Source organism: Anas acuta, chromosome 2 (assembly GCF_963932015.1).
Source record: "Anas acuta chromosome 2, bAnaAcu1.1, whole genome shotgun sequence".
Lineage (NCBI taxonomy): Eukaryota > Metazoa > Chordata > Aves > Anseriformes > Anatidae > Anas > Anas acuta.
In genome coordinates this window covers 1,091,507-1,108,832 of record NC_088980.1, presented here as the reverse complement: position 1 = coordinate 1,108,832, position 17,326 = coordinate 1,091,507, and the positions used below count along the sequence as shown (strand labels likewise).

General features: G+C 50.4%; 1 protein-coding gene across 13 annotated transcripts in view; it reads right to left on the bottom strand.

The window, feature by feature from the left end:
- The window catches only part of MAP4 (microtubule associated protein 4), a 139,131-nt gene that overhangs the window by 56,584 nt on the left and 65,221 nt on the right, over nt 1-17,326 (bottom strand). For all 13 annotated transcript variants that reach the window (XM_068673140.1, XM_068673130.1, XM_068673137.1 and 10 more), the window contains one exon: nt 1,193-1,324. In XM_068673140.1, the coding sequence (XP_068529241.1) occupies nt 1,193-1,324 (132 nt within the window). The remainder of the gene's footprint in view (nt 1-1,192; nt 1,325-17,326) is intronic.

The window sequence follows — 17,326 nt, the reverse complement described above, 5'->3', positions numbered from 1 at the left end:
TCACAAGCAACGAGGCAGTGCTTGAGGTTTATTCACTCTGTGCTATAACAACATTTTTAAACAACTCTTTTTATTACAAATAGTGTGAAATATATATATATATACAGATACATATATATATATTTTTATATATATGTAAGATTTTGCTGATAACCATTGCTTTCACAGGGCTGAGCCCCAGCACCAGACCCTAACTCGGTGTTTGCAATAAGGAGCAAGGAGCAGGCTCAAACACACATTTTTTAAGCTGCACGGAAGCAGCAGAGGATTGCAGAAGCCAAACTGAGCTTCTCGCCATGTTTCTTACCACGGAATGAGGAATTACTGCAATGCTGGTTGGGAGACCTGTTACACAAGTGGCCAGAGAATTCTCGCCTCTGGAGGGAAATTATCCTACAAAGAGCCTGACTAAAAATATGCAATAAACCCATACACTTTTATGAGACTGCTGTTCACTTCTTCCCCTCCTGCTGGCATTCTTAAAGCTCGCCTGCTCTGTCACTTCTCAGATGTAGGAATTTATCCAGCTTTAAGCTGCCTCTTGCTTACTCAGCACCAGGAAGGGCAGTCCCGAGGAATGCCTTGGTCCTGCAGGATGCACAGTAATTTAGGCACATGCAGGTGCAGGAGACACTCTAAGGACATGAAACCTAAGGACGTGGTTTCCTGCAACAGATCACCCACAGACCTGCTTCATTTCGGCAAAGAGAAGATGGGAGGATGGGCTAGGTATTTAAATTGCCCTAATCAGCTACTTTATCATCTGGCTATTGAGTGTAACTACAGCACCACCCCATTCTCCACCTAACAAAGCAATGGGGCGGGGGCAGAAGCTGTTTCAGAAACCAGTGGTTCCTTCGTTCCAGCTGCTCCGTGAATCATTTCTCACCATTGTAACAGCTCGTAATTTTCTCACAGAATCTCTTAGCAAATACAAAATTCAGACAGCAAGAAAATAATTTCCTAAGCAGGTCTGCAGTGTTCAAAACCATCACAAAAAAGTTAGGTTTCATCCCGTTTCAGCCAGTCTCCTTCCCGAGCAGATAGCCTGTTGCAATCTGGGTAGCCTGGTTTTTGGTCCCCTCAAAAACTAGCAATTGATTTCACATATTTTTTTATAAAAAATAAGAGAAAAAGGGGTGAAAGGTATCTTTCTGCAGGTGCAGCAGTTGGAGGAGTAACAGGGGCATACCTGCCATCTCCATGGGTTTGAACACGGGCTGCGATTCGAAGCACAGGTCCCTCTCATCCATCGCCCAGGTGTCATTGCGATCGAGAAATTCTTTGTAGGATAGCTTTTCATCCATGATTTCTCCTGGGAACACTGAAATTAGGGAAGAAAATGGCACAGTCAAAAAAAAACAACCACCAATAACCCAAACCTTTTAGAGTTTATTACCCCATGATGACATTCAAAGGCCAAGAGGTAACATCAACGATTAGCCGAAGCAGAATCTGTGATTATTTTATTTTCCACTGCTTTGATGCAAATACTTAAATATGACACAGAACAACGGGACTTTCTGCATTTTATTACACACCAGGTCAAGCTGATCAATATGCCCAAGGACAGAGAACTGGCACACCACGGCGCTGCCTTTTTTCCAATGTTGGACTTTCGCATCAGCTGCTCGCACTCATCTTTAGGGAGAATTTTCACAAGAAGAGGAACAACCCCGAGGAGCTGCCCGAAGCTGTCACGCCTGTGATGCAGGAGTCCTGAGCACAACTCACCAGTTACACCAAGGAGGAGGGGAGGTCACAGCCCCTTCTCTCCCGCACAGGCATCGTGTTTGATGCTCTGCCTTTGGCTGTATTAATAAAAGTGTCCACATCACACGCAGGCAGCACCCATCCAGATTTTTTGCTCTGTATTCCACTAGGAGGGCAAACTCCAGATCATTTAAGGGAAGAACCTTTCCCTGAGTGCCTGGAGGACCTTTATCTGTGTATCTTCATCTCGCACTTAAGCCCAATCCCCCCTGGTTCACAGCCCCGAAGCACACAGCACATCAAAGCCCAGCAGCTTCCACCTTCCCAAGGGAAATATTTGTCCTCTTTTGCTGCCCACGTTAGGAAGACCCGCGCTGGGATGCCAGCCCTCGTGGCCTGGCACCGGCCGTGTGCATGCCAGGGGCTCTGGGCCCTAGGGCCAGGCTCTCGGGGTCGCTCCATCCCACAGATGGCCCCATAAAGATGCATGGAAACGAAGAAGAAATTAGACTACAGGAGGTAAAATTGTTTAAATTGGGCTGTTCTGAGGAAGATTGGGGATACACCATCATCTTTTTCCAATGTCCTTATGACACGTTGGGAAACGTGTAGGAATCAGAGCAAGGAGGCGCAGCTGCGAGCTGAGAGCCTCTGCTGCCCTCCTCCTCCTCTTCCTCTTTCTCCTCCTTCTCTTCTTTCTCCTCCTCTTCCTCGGTGCTGGGCCTTCTCGGACACATCTGCATCACCCCAGCCACACTTCTGCCAGCGCAGTGCCTGGGGATGAAGTCGTGGACAGGCTGAGCACTGGGGGTGGCTCCAGATACCAGGGAACCAGGCGCACACCTCCACTGATCCTGTCCTAGCTTCACCTTCAAATCGCTCCAACAGAGCAGTGAGGCAGGGGCAGCGAGCGGTAGTGGCCAGGACGAGGGAGGTTTTGGTTCAGTTTAAGGGATTTCTCAGTGTTTACAGCACGCAGAAGCTCGCCGTGCATGAGCCAGCACCTGCAAGGTCTGAGCTACGCTTCAGGTTAGTAGAAGTGTTTGCCAAAGCAGCCACTGCTGGAGAAAGCACGGCTGTTTCAGCTGCTGTTCAAAACGTTTCCAGATCTGGTGGTTTTGGTTCTTGTGCATGACCACAAGTTCTGAGGTTCTCAAGGATGATAAATGCAGGGGGAAGGCTCCAAGCAGGCTCCCAGACTCCTGATTCTTCAGATCAGTCCTCGGGTTCAGGAGACCTGAATTTATCAGGTCAACATCACCAAACTTCCAAAGCAATTTCCAGTTTCCTCTGGATAGGAATTAAAATAAAAAAATACACAAACCCCTCCCCTCATCACCTAATGCAATATTCTACACCCTCTTGCCAGTACACCTCTGTGTGCTTTCAGTGCTTCTCCCTGCACTCGCAAGGCTGCAGCTCAGGAGAGGACACCGGTTACATGCAGAGGAAGAGATCCCTCCAAAAGCCCCCTGATTCAGTGCAAAACTGCAGTTAATAAAAGCAAAAACAATGTTAGCAAATGGAAGTAAGAGAATAGAAGAAATAATAAAAAAAATACAATGCTGATCTATTAAAAAATAATAATAAAAAAGCCAAGCAGACCTCTTCTAGAAGTCTGCAGTAGCAGCTGGTCAGGGAGAATTCATGGCAAGGTCGAACAGAGAGACATGGAGAGGCTGTAAAAATTCTAATAATAATAAAACAACGGGATTGAGAAAAAAAATAAGGAAAAAGGTGATTTGGTCTCTTTGCTGTCATATAACTGAGCCCAAGAGGTCGACCATACATCATCCCTTGGGTGACAGACAATGAACTGCTGGTCACCCAAGGGATGATGCAATGAATCTAAGGACGTGGTCTTTTACCACCTCGTTTCTGTGTAAACACCACTGAAAAAAAAAGCAGGAAGAATTGTTTCTGAACAGATCCAATTTCTGACCGTCAGGGGAGTTATTCCTACCTCCTGCAGATGCTACGGGCTTCCTAAAGCCGAACTGATTTGGCAAGCGCTCGCTGCTTGTCTGCCAGTGCCTTTTGGCTCTGCTGCTGCCCGGCCACGTTTGGCACGGCTGGCTCGAGTGGCGAGGGCAGAGCAAATCCCCAGCCAGCTTTGGATGGCACAGGATGGCACAGGATGGCACGGGATGGCACAGGATGGCACAGGATGGCACGGGATGGCACAGGATGGCACAGGAGGCACAGGATGGCACAGGATGGCACAGGATGGCACAGGAGGCACAGGATGGCACAGGATGGCACAGGATGGCACAGGATGGCACGGGATGGCACAGGAGGCACAGGAGGCACAGGATGGCACAGGATGGCACAGGATGGCACAGGAGGCACAGGATGGCACAGGATGGCACAGGATGGCACAGGATGGCACAGGAGGCACAGGAGGCACAGGATGGCACAGGAGGCACAGGATGGCACAGGATGGCACAGGAGGCACAGGATGGCACAGGATGGCACAGGAGGCACAGGATGGCACAGGATGGCACAGGAGGCACAGGATGGCACGGGATGGCACAGGAGGCACAGGATGGCACAGGATGGCACAGGATGGTGATGCCAGGCATGCAGAGGAAATCATGTATAACAACAGACAACAATCACTGAATTCACAAAATGTTTGGAAGAGAAAGCGTCCCTCCACGTGTCAGGAGGCACCGTTATTTATAAGGGTGTGGGATACGATAGCAAGGGGGTTAATTGCATTCTGCTGGAAATTGCTCAGGACAGGAGCTGTCGTTCCGTTCTCTTACAAAAACAACAAAAAACAGAAAAATGGTGTGAGAAAGGGACCTAGGAGCCCAACGGCAATTTGACATCGACTTTCTCTAAGAGGACTGTATCAGAATTTTCAGACTGGGACCTGCTAAGTCTGCAGCAACCAGGCACAGCAACAACCCCTCGCTGCTCCTTGTCACAGCGGGTTTTGGCACCACTCACCGTGCAGCTAAAAGCAGACACGTCCATCTGATCCATCCCCACCCCGTCCCCATCCCCAGCTCCTCCTCGTTTGTGCCCGCCTGGCCAGACACGAGAAAGGCGATCGCAGAAACAGGGGCCCAAGGGCTGCAGAAAAGAGGATTTCCAGTTCTGCAGACCCTCCTAAAAACCACAGCGTGCACGTGAGCTTCAGGTAAGAGCCCAAACAAACACAACCAACCAGCCCAACTCTTCCGAGGACCACTCCCGGGGTGCTAGGAGCACCCACCGGCAGCAGAAAATGTACTCAATGCTAAATGTGAACGTGACAGATCCTACAAACTGTAATTTCTTGGGTATTAAAGCTTTGCTCGTAGCTGAAAACCCAGGTACAACCACGCAGAAACCGACGCAGGAGCACAGCTCGCAAAGCCTCATTTCAAGAAGATTCACCCTTACGGAGTACTTACAGAGCGAGCTGGCCTCTGAGAGTAAGAATAAGGAGCCCATGCACGTGGCGCTCTCCCTGCACTGATCCCACTGCTGGTCCTGGAGAAGGAGTCGGAGTGTTCAGCAAAGCTGCTGCTGGTGTCACTTTGTTGGTCTCGGCACCTGCTAACACCACCCGGCCACACAACCCAGCCCCGAGGCTGATCCGTACAGAACCGCGCTCCTGCGTGTCCAAGGGCTGCCAGGAATCACCCAGCCAAACCTGCAGCAAGGAGCTCTCTTTTATAGGGGATTACCACCCCAAAGCCCTTTTGCCGGAGGAGCCTGCTAATCTCGGCAGGTCACCCAGCAGCTCCCTGGCTGGAGGTTAAGGAGCTGCCAAGTTAATGAGGCTGCGGCCACGGGATGCCCCTGCCAGCGCCACGCCAAGCAAACAGGGCAAGAGGAGCTTAAGAGCTTCGTTCCTATAGCTGATCCCAAAGCTAATTTGCCCAGCTCGCCGCGCTGGTTCAGCATCCTACACAGACACCAAGCTTGCTGAAATCAACTGCTGTGACCAAGAGCAATCCTGGTGCTGGCACAATAACCCCAATAACCCACGCACCACGGGATGCTCCTGGAGATCACAAAACACACAAAAAGGCTGCGGGGTCTGACAGGTGCTGCTGGAAGGGTTTTGGGAACAAGCAGGAAGCCCAGAGGTCTGGGGTCTCCCCCTTCCCTTGCCGGTGACACTAATGCGTTATTTAGGGTGAAGGCACCAAAATCCCAGCCCTAAAGGGAATGCAGCAATGGGCAGCACCTTGCAGGGACAGCTCCTCAATATTTCATCAGCGCTTTCATTATTCTGGAAAGCAAAATATCGCCTTGCCACCAAGCTGGCTACTTTCTGCCCACTGCTTTTCCTCTTGCCAAGCTGACACACGCGTGGCTCCACTAAATTTTTAGTTTTTAATCAGACTGTGAGGCAAGTCGAAGAGCACACAGGGTGCCCGGAGAGGCTGGGGAGTCTCCATCCCTGGAGATGGCTCAAAATCCATCAGGACGGAGCCCCGAGCAACCTCCCCTGGCCTCCCTGTTCGAGCAGAGGGGCTGGATGTCAGATGGCAGAGGTGCCTCCCAGGCTCATAAGTCCTGCACGCTGTTCAGATGTTGCTTTTGGAGTGAAAAAACTCTGTCCTTGCAAAAAAGATAAAGGCTGACCTACCAGGAGCTAACACTAAAACCAAATCCAGCTGATTTCGCTCTAAAACCGGCTTTGTTGCAGTGAGAAGTAAATGAAAATCCACCACCAGGCTGGACGGGGAAAGATCAGGAGATGATAAAAGGTCCACCAGAAACTGGAGGGCATTTCAGACGGTGCCGACAATTCGAGGAACATTTTATTGCTTTCCTTCGGAAATTTCCTGCTGTTGTATAACCCGGAATGCCAAAAACGCTCGGTGCGTGACTGCCAGAGCCGGCACCTCCCGGCTTAAAAGATGCAAAGTCAGGAACTTGGACGTTCAGCACAAGTTTTTCACTGAACCTTTTTAAAAAAAAAGAAACGGAAAGAAGAAAAAAAAAAAAAAAGAGAGAAAAATTTGTTGCAGCTCATTGTGGAGCTTCGTTCCTTCCTCCTCCTCGGAGAGAGGCTCCTTCAGCAGCGCCCGCACGACGACGCACACCTCCCACCCTCGGCTCTAATTGCTCTGCCGGCGCTATTTGTTCTCGGGCTCCTGCTTCCCGCGGGGAATGTCAGCTGCTCAGGAAGTGAGTAATTTGTTATCGCATCTCCCATGTTAGCAGAGCGGGCTGGCAGCTCGCTGGCAGCTCCGGACGCCGCGCGCCTTCCCCCGGCTCCGCTCTCCAGGTGCCCCAGGTGCGCTGCCGGGGCTTCCTCGAGTGCCCAGCCTCCAAACTGGAAGGGAAACGAGGGATGTGCCCAAACCCAAAGCCTCCTCTTCCCACAGCAGATCAGCATTTTCTTTGTCCCCAGGAGTTAAGGTGATGGGACTGAAGGAGGAGAGGAAGGATTCCCCAGCAAGGCACCCGTGAGGGCAGCACCGACACCCTGCGTGGACTGATTTGGGGAGGAAAAAGCAATTATCAGGGTCCTGAACAGCCACTTCTTTCTGAGCGAGATACCTGGCCCAGGAGAGACCATCTGCTGACGGGCAGATCCCACAGGTTTTTTATAACAAAAGTCCTATTTTTGTACAAAAGCCTCTAACGAGGACGATTTCCACAGCGTTGTCACAGGCGCACGCGAACACAATTGCTGCATTTCGGAGACTTTCTCCCCATAAAGTGTTCCTCTGAGGGGAATTACGAGAAGGCCACTTCTGTCTGAAGGCAGGGGAGGGTTGCAGGAACACCGCCTGTGTCACCACGTCTCTGAAAACCAGGCCCTTGGGGCACGGTTGAATATTTTTGCTCCCTGCTATCCTTTTTTTTTTTTAACGTGAGATTTTGGAGAGCCAAGTGACACAGCTAAAACAGTTTGATTGTTTCACCTGGGGCTCCTTCCGAAAGCTGAGGGCTTTCTGCATAACCTGGTAGTGAGTATTTGAACCCAACGCCAGGCAAAGAACACGAACGTGGTCAGTAGGCGTAGCACAAGAGGCAGACAACGTAAAAGATGTATCCACACAGAAACCCCAAGGGAACAAACCCAAGCCTGAGTCAGCGGAAACACTCCCACCTTCCAGCCTCCTAATTCCAGAGTCCTTACGAGGCCTCACCAGGCAGCTTTGCCTAAAGCTTATGAACTTGAACAAAGCAAAATTTTGAGGCAAAAGCCTTGCAGTGAAGGATCCAAGGGCTCCCGGGGGATGCAGAGACCTGCCCAAACCCAGCTGCTGCTGCCAAAGGGGAGCCCGAGAAACTCAGGGTTTCAGAGCAGAAGCCTTTGAGAGCAGGGGAAGCAGCAGCAAGGATCACACCTGAGGATCTGCTCAGTGAAGGTCAGTGCTGAGCCTCAGAGCTCAACTCTTTCAACCACAAAGGGAGGACATCTCCTCCCTCTCGGGTGGGGAACAGCTCAGGGACACGAGGCTGGGAAGAGCCGTGCTCCAGCCAGACAATGTGCTAGTCCTGGGGATGGAGAGCGCCGTGCCACAGCCCGGAACGTGGCCAAAGAGGGTTTGGCACATCAGCAATGCACCAAATCTATGGCACGAGCTTCTGCTGCTCTGCAAGGAGCAATCCGGGTTGGAAGGGACCTCACAGCTCACCCAGTGCCACCCCCCTGCCAAGGGCAGGGATGCCAGCCACCAGCTCAGGTTGCCCAGGGACTGGGGCTTTCGAAGCACGGTGCTCCCTGCCCGGCCCCAGCAAGCCCCAGTGCAGAGAACACCCTTAAAAAATAGCTGAGATACAAAAAGGCAGCGAGGTTTTAAGGAAACCATCCCTTACCTACCACCCGATGGTGATTTGGTAATGTGGCTTGAGGAACCCAACTTGCTCTAAGCTTTACCCGTCTGCACTGGGACCAGGTGACATGTACCCAAACAGTCCGAAAACACGTCTGCAAACACCTCCTCCGCTGGACACGGTGTTTCTTCACTTTTCAGATCAGTCGTTACCAGCACAAGACCTCCTCTTATCCCAGACAGACTGATCCATTTCCACTCTTCATAAAAAAACGCTCTCTGTTTGAGATGTCTTTAAGGAGTCGGTTAAACATCAGGCGTTCCCCACGTCCCCAGAGTCTTGCCTTTGCCTGCTCGGCAGCCAGCGGGCAGAGCTGCCCCCGCCAGCACAGCAACTGGAGCAGAATAACAGCCTCTGCCGAGCCGTCCTGCGCTGAGATCCATCATCCCGGGCTCTCTCCTGACAGCTTCCAGGTGCTCTTCTGCTAAATGCTTTCTTCAAACGCAATCGGGGCCAGTGAAGGGAGCTGAAACTTAAAAAAGCACTTACAGCACTGCTGGAGGAGCATCATCTGCAAGCGAACCCTTGTGGAAGTCAGTGTGCAAACACAACGAGGTCCATATAACAGTGTACCCAAAGTGTCCAGCCAGCTCCTTGAAAGCTCCCACTGAGGGGCACTTGGAGAGCTGGTTCCCAGCTCAGGAGGGCACAGGATGGCCCCAGATGTCTCCATGAGGTCTCCACGACCCCAAATTCACCATTTGCAGCCGCACAGAAGGTAGCAGCCCCCTCACCGGCTCCGTCCTGTGCCCCGTCTCATCAGAAGCAGCTCCAGGGACCATCTCCAGAGCCTGTTCCTCACCCCGCTGTTCTCCAGGTGGCTGTGAATGGGTTGATTCCTTTGTCCCGATGTCTTCCCAGGAATTTAATGCAGCCCCTGCCCTCGCTGGGCCCCCAGCCCCACGATCGCAGCGCACGCCCTGGGTTTAAACTTGCTTGAACCTTCCCCCCTCATCCCACGGAGCTCTGTACCGCTCACCAGGGCAAAGAACATAAACCAGACCTGCAGCAGACACGGGGCTGAGTTCTGCAGCCTTTTGGCAGTGTTTTCTCCTCTGTCTGTTTGGCAGTGGGTGCTTCTTTGGAGATCAGAAAGCCCCTTCTTTTTGACTCGTGCTCCAGTGGCAATAAATCACTTTGTACCTTTATCTGTACAGTTTTTACAACTCGAGCTTTGCATCCTAGCTAAAAAAAATTAATAATTCAGGCCTCTGCTTTCTCCTGACCCTTTCCAGAGCTCCCGACGCAGCCATGTTAGCAGGAGTCTACGAATGCCTTGCCTATACACAAATAATTTCCCTTCGGTTTTGCATTTTTCTTTGCATTTTTCCAACAGATTTACCTGGAGAGTTATCTGTCAAGACAACCTTAAGCTCCCTGCCCTGCCGCTCATACCTCTCCTTGCCTAAAAATAGCCGGTTCCATCCCACTTATTTGCCTTCCAACCTATCTCCCATCCTTATCTTCCTTCGGCTCTCATCAGCAAAACCACGCAGCAGACACGGCAGCAGCTCCCTTGGTAGCCCTTCCCCTAGCAGAAAAATCCAAACAATTTAGTTCAGACACTCCCGGCTCCGAGGCCAGCACTTATCACCAAAGCCAGATGCCCCGACCTGCTGGCAGGGAAGCCGCGGGCAGCAGGATCGCATGGCAAACATTCACGAGCTCCAGGAGCTCCGAAAAATTAAGAATCTAACACTGCTTCAGGTGCACACGACATCACTAATTCCAGCCCCACACCCATCAGGGTTTGATTGCTGCTCAGATCCAAGGCGCGTCGCTTCTTCTGACCTACATAGCTCACTGCTTTCACTCCTTCCCCGCCTGCTCCGCACGAGGTGCAGAGGAGCCGTCCCCGGGCCCGTTCAGGAGTGACAATACAGATATTTATTGTCCCTCCTGGACACATATCTAACCTACATGCATGTGTGTGGATATCTATGCACACGTACAGCGCGCATCTTCCCGGATCCCATCTGCGGGTGCATGCCCGCAGAAGTCCCCATATGCTTCCCCTGCAGAATGAGATGGCGATAATGGAAAGAAGGGCTTAAAATAGAAAATTTCCCTTCAGCATGACAGTCATGTTTGTTTAATGCTGCGATGATAGCCCGTTTCCCAGCCCGTGTTCACACACATCGCCGTGACCTACTTTCCGCTTTTAAAATCCCATGGCAAGAGCAGCGAGCTCACGCGAGGAATCGGGAGCAGTCAAGAGAAAATCTGCCACGTTTGTAATAGAGTTTTATGGCCATTAATTCCAGCTAGTGTCAAACTAATGACACGAGGGACATCAAAGCATGAAGCCATTTACATAATACCGGGAGAAGCTCCGATCCTATAGCTACTTATTCAGGAAGCTGCCGCTTGGAGAATGAGACAAATGACACGCCGTCGCTGCTCCTTTGAAATCTCCGCAATTTGCAGCCTTGTGAAAGTCACCCAGGCTTCTAGGAATTCTCTGGATCCTCACAAAGACGTTAGGGGTGCTCTGCAGTGCTAAGCAAACCTTGTCAACGCTGCCTCCTCTCCGTGCATCTGACCTGCAGAGTGTTTTGATGCGTGCGGACAAGCCACCCGAGACGGCGCGCAGCGGGGTGCGCGGGGAGCATCTCACCACGGGCTGCTGGGGCTGGTGGCCACGGCGAAGCTGCTGCCTGCACACCGCAGGTCCACGATGTAAAGAAAAATAAAACAAACACATTACACAGATCTCTGCTCTAATACTGAATTGCCTCACCTAGGTGTACGCGGCAGGGTCGGGGCTGAGGCACGGAGCCAGCGCGGGAGCGACAGCGCTGCTGCGGGGCTGATGATAAGTGGAGTGGACAGCAGCAGGGTTGTCAGGAGGCTTCCGTGGCCTGCGAAGCTGCAGCCGCAGTGAAGGCCCTGCGGGGCACGGCTGCAGTCAGGGCAGACACGGCTTCGGGTTTGTTTTCGTTTTAGGAAAAACACAGGAGCGCACAGCGTGACCTTGGGACGCAGCGGCGCGGCCCCGGGGGTGCAGCGTGCACCTCGCGAGAGCTGCTAAGCTGCTCACAGCACCCGCTGCACCCCTGGGAGGCAAAAACCCCAACCTGTTGCAGGCAGGTAGGCAGGAGGTGACTCCTAAGTGGAGGAAAAAAGAGGAAAAAAGAAAAAATTCATATCACCCCCAATATTTTTGGAGGGATGGCTTGAGACACAGAATTTGCATCAAATCCTGTGTTCCACGACGCAAATCAAGATGTTTAGCCCTGGTTAGCCCCCCCAACTCACTGAGAGTTGGTGCCCAAGCTTGTCTACGCAGCCATCCTCGCAGGGCTGCCGATGCTCGGGGCACAACGCGGGGACGCGGCGGTGCACCCGGTGCCCTCTCTCCAGCAGTTTCGCTACGGCAGCGACAGGAGAAGCTCACTCAGCAGCGGAGACGGCGGCAGCACTTCCAAAAACTTGAATTCTCTGGCTGACTCAAAGACGATATTCCAAGAAATGAGAACTGCCACCGTGCAGAAAGGAGCAGAGACCAATATTAGATGGAAACTGTCTCGGTACGCATTTGCTTTCCTGCACGCTCTTTGGCCCCTCCACAAGTCCTAGCAGACCGTTCCTGTTCCTTGTTCCCTGCTACTTCAGCGGAGCCGGTCGTTATGGTTGTGAGATGAAGACACCGATCGCTCCCTAAAACCTTACCCGAGTGTTTTCGTGTGAGTGACATTTTGGAAGACAAGCTGTTCACATCGCTGAAAAGCAGAACGCCGCTAATGCAACAGATTGAACAGAACAGATTTTGGAGACAAAGTAAGTAGGCAAGACTCGACTTAGCTGAAAGCAAAATATTTTTATCTGTAGCCAGGGGAAATGTTAGGGAAAGTGGAGACACGAGGAAATGACATAAAGGTAAATAAAGAATTGGCCAAATGACAAGTGGCTTGGCAATGTCAAGAGGAGAAGTATCTTGCTGGAGGAGCACAACTAGTCACGGGAGTCTGAAGGGCGAGAATCCAGGATAAATCACATGTAACATCTTCTATTATAATCTTAGAAAGGGTGCTGATGAAATGAGTTTAAAAGATAAAGTCAGCAGTGTCAGGGTGCCATCCAGAAGGAGTTGGGGATTTTGGTTATCAGAAATTCTGATGTTATGAAATTCAAGGTCATGCCAGGGAGCAAACCAGGACCCAGCAGGAATTTATGCTGTGATCAGGGGTTTCAAGGAGAAACAGGCTGAGGTCACAAATCAAATACAGAAAGACGAAGCTGTGTGATGAAGAGATGAGAGAATGAAGGAGCCCAACAGGGAGGGGATGGCATTTAGAGAACGGGAGCACTGGCACCCGTAAGACAACAGCAAGACTTGTGCACAGCACATCACGCATCCAGCATCCTGGGACAGATTGGGGATGGGAATCTGGGGCTGAAAGACGGACTGTGGATATAAAAACTGTTCTGAATAGCATGAAGAAAAGAGCAAGAATTCAGTTTAGTTTAGAAAAAAAAAATATATATATATATATATGGAAGAGGGAACAGATCTTTCTCCATAAATTTACAGGGGAAATTGCTAGGGAGCACCTCCCCGAAGTGTTTCCCCAGACTCCAAGCCAGAATTTGCACCAGAACAACTGCTCGTGTCATCTCCAGAGTATATTTAGCGTGGAATGAGAAGAAGCTTTCTCGGTAAGCAGCAGGGAAGGGAGGCAGCGAAAGGAGCCGAGCCCAGCCAGGCGCATCTCCCCTCCCTGCAGAGGCTGGGATCTGGATCTGATTACCCACGAACGGCTCACGCTCATTTTGTAGTGCTATTAAATTAAAAGATGTACTTCGAGATTATTAATGATTGCTTCAGCATCTCAGTGGCACCGGGCAGCTCTGGGAAGTGACGTGGGAACATCCCGGGACACGAGGCGCTGCCCTGGGCTCGCCGCCGCGTAACCTCGAAGCCACAAACAATTAGGACAGCAGGTTGGGCTAAATGTCGTTTTGGGCTACAACCAGCACACTGAGCCCGAGTTTTACAAAAGGGACAGGGTTATGTACATGAACAATTGCATTTCAAAAGCTGCTTTCTTTTTCTCCTGTATTTCATGGTGAACACACTGAAAATAAAAATATTCTACAAAAGCAAGTTGGATGGATGCAGATAGCACGTGAGCAAGCAGGAGACACTTTCAAAAAGTGACTCAAAAAGTGAGGGTCTGTATTTGTCTATGGGTTTGTGTAAATGGAATTAATTCTTTCCGTTCTTCACCAGCTCGCCATGGGACGTGGGGATGAACTACCAGGGCACTCTTGGACCCCTGGTGGGCAGCCGTTTGACATATTAGCATTCTAGCTTTTAATCTGCCCAGAAAAAAAAAAAAAAAAAAGGACTCCAGAATTTCAAAATGCCATTGTTTAATCCTACGGTCATCTCCGAGGAAATTACCAATCCTCTTAAGTGCAAGTAACTGCAAAATCCCCAGCGTTCAGGAAGGGCAGAGGAAGACGGCGAGTTTAGCCCGAGGACCTGGTGTCTTTCTGCAAGACAGACGAACCTTGAGGGCACAGAAAAAGCCAACTTGTCACACAGAGCTACAGAAAATTCTTTCCTTTTTTTTTGAGATAGGTTAAATATAGAGTGCTCTAGTTAAAAGGAAGAAGGTTAAATAATGCAGCAACTCACACAACAAAACAAAGCCAAGCAACCCTTCCAGATCGTTTGTTTCCGAGGCTGAATCATGTTGCGTTTGCTTCCCAGAGCCTCATGTCACTTCTGGGCCATGCTAAGTCATTTCGAAGTTCAGAGCTGCCTACAGCATCAATAGTCTGGAGAAAAATCCACAGCCCCCCAGCCATGCCATCGCTGCGGGGGGAGCTGCTCTCCTTGCAGAGCTGAGGATGCATCTGGCTGCTGGTGTTGAATCTCAATTTCAACCCAGCATTTTTCCAGTGAGCAGCTTATTTTGCCAGATTTATGGTCAAACATAAATCACAGCACCTCCTCGCTCCAGGAATCGTGATCCTACACGGTTCGTTCAGGCAGAAAGGAGCAGCTGCAAGTGACGCGGGACCGGTGCTGACACATCGAGGTGAGCTTTTATCAGAGGGCATGAAGGAAAGAAATGGAACAGAAATGGAACAAGGAACAACGCACTCTTAAAAATAAAAATAAAATAAAATAAAATAAAATAAAATAAAATAAAATAAAATAAAATAAAATAAAATAAAATAAAATAAAATAAAATAAAATAAAATAAAATAAAATAAAATAAAATATAAAATAAAACTTTCCATTTTGCAGACTCCAAGAGCAGGATCCCAAGCATCCCTCACCCCTTGTCTCAGAATTTTATAACTCTGGAGAGTTAAAAACTGGCTTTTCTTTTGATATTTAGTCACCAATAACTTAGCCAACATCGCAAACTTGCTGAGGGTGCCTCAATTTCACTTTCCGTATCCCCGACGGATGTCCAACAGCTCCGGTCCCTACACCAACCCCCAGGACCACCACTGGTCACTGATCTCCACCAGGACATTGAGCCGCTGAGCACAACTCTCTGAGTGCCACCACCCAGCCAATTCCTCACCCACGCAGTGCTGCACCCATCACATCCGTGTCCCTCCAGTTTAGAGGCAAGGATCCCAAGGGGGACAGGGACAAATGCGAAGGGTCCGTGGCTTAGCCTCAGGGCCCAGGTGAGCTTTGCAACGGGAACATTTCCCTTTTCCAGCAAGGCTCAGATTAACCCAAGGTTACCCCTGGCACCAGTTGACACCGCCGAAAGGAGAGCGCTGCAATAACAACAGCTGCGGTGCGGTTATAAAAGCGAAAATGCACAATATAATCAGCCTGACCCTATTTTCGGTGATGGGGCTGAAATGGAAGAAGATTACAGAGCTGTGGCCTCGGAGCGAGCTGCAGCTGGAGCCCACGTGAGGGAAGCCTCCTCACCCCCAGGCCCACACCACAGCACAGCACGTAGCGCTTCCCAAAGCTTTTCTAGGCAGGAGGAAACCCCATTACACCAGGTGGTACAAACAAGACGACAGCAGGTTTTAGAAAAAGAAAAAGAGGTGGAAAAGAAGAGAGCTTTAAACAAGGGAGCCTGCCCTTGGCACAAACCCCCCGGGGCCACTGCTTCCCCCCGGGGACGTGCGGCCGCAGCGCTGCGGGGCTGATCTGGTATTGCAGAGAAAACCTTATGAAGCTAAATAATTAAGCCAGATCTAGCAAAAAGGTGAGGATAAAATGTTTAGACACTCCCAAAAGCTCTATTTTGATGTGTGTTTCACAGCACGGTTTTTCTTTTCCTTTGACAAGCCTTGCAAGCACGAGCGGTGTTATCAATCCCAGTAATCCAGAGGGTCGCTGCAAAAGTTGTAGTATGAACCATCAGGATAAGCAATAAAAAAAAGAGATGTTGTCCCAGGCATTAAAAAGGAAAACAAAGCATATCTTTAACATGCAGAGAGACAAGTTAATTAAAGGAAAATCGGGTAACAGAAGCATAGGATGGAAGCATGACGCATCTTTGGGTGCCAAACCAGGATGGGCAAGTGGTCCTGCTTCTTTGCTGCAATAAACCTCGGGGTCTCTTCTACCTGCCTCAAAGGCTTGTTTGAACAATACCATTCTAAAATAACTGGACGTTGCAGCTGCACTTTTTTTACTGGGTTATCTATACAAAAATACGCTGGGTGAAACGAAAAAGAGACGAATTTAAGATGTAATTTCCCAAGCTCGTGGCTTGACCAGTTTAAGTAGCAGCTACTGGCTTGGGAAATTCAAACCCCACTGCTCCATCCAGCTGTCAGAGGCTCGCTAGAATGAATATTAAACACCACAAACTCTAAAGGGTTTTGTATTTCCATTTGAAAAATCTCATTAGGCCTCGCCGCACAGCTTTTAACAGCCTCCTTGATGTACGCATTACTTCATTGTAAGCTTTTCTCTTTTCTATTCAACAAGTTAAGTCAAGACGCCCGAGTCCACCTTTGAATCCAAGTTGAAAGGCAAAAAGGGGAAAGCAGAAGTAGCAGGTTGCTAGGAAAATACCATTTGAGGGAGACAATGCCATGGCAACGGTGTTTTTAAACAAGGAGGGCCCCTCCTTCTGCTCCACGTCCTCCCTGGAGCTTGCACCCCAGCACCTCCTGCCCCTGCACCAGCAGCCCCTTTGGCCCCGGCTGACACTCGGTACAGAAGCTCGTTGGCTTTCTGCAAATCCCACGACCTCGCTCGCTCCCACCTCTTCCCTTCCTCATCTCAGGGATTTCTCTCTGCCGGGCACGCGGCGATGCCACGGCCCAGCACAGCAGCGCTCTCGGCCAGGCACCGGGGTCCTCGGTCGCAGGGGGTGACCGGGGCAGGTTCCCTTTGCTCCTGGGGAAGAGGAGCATTTCGTAAAGAAGTTCCCGTGGGCTGACATGCTCCACTTTCCTGCAAATAACAGAGCTCGTTACACAACGGCTTAAGCTGATTTGATACGAGCAGCAAACAAGACTACGGCACAGGGAGAAAATCTTCTTGAGCCCGTCGGTTAACATATGTAAAAAGCTGACTGATTTATGTCAGCGGAGACAACTTGGGGATCTAATCAGCATCTCGAGGCAGCCAGCCGAAGATTTATCTTATTTACAGCCCCTTCCCTGGAGTGGCAGTGAGTGCCGGCAGGCGCCAGCCCGATGCTCATTGCCAGGTGCGGCCCCAAAATTAACCCGGTCCTCGCGGGGAGAGCCCTGCAGCTTGGGCACGCTGCATTTTAGAGCCATGCCCTGCAGCCATTTGAGCTTGCTTAAGTCTTACATTGTGCCTTACAGGTGGTTAGTTGCCTGTTTTCTCGGGATACCAAGG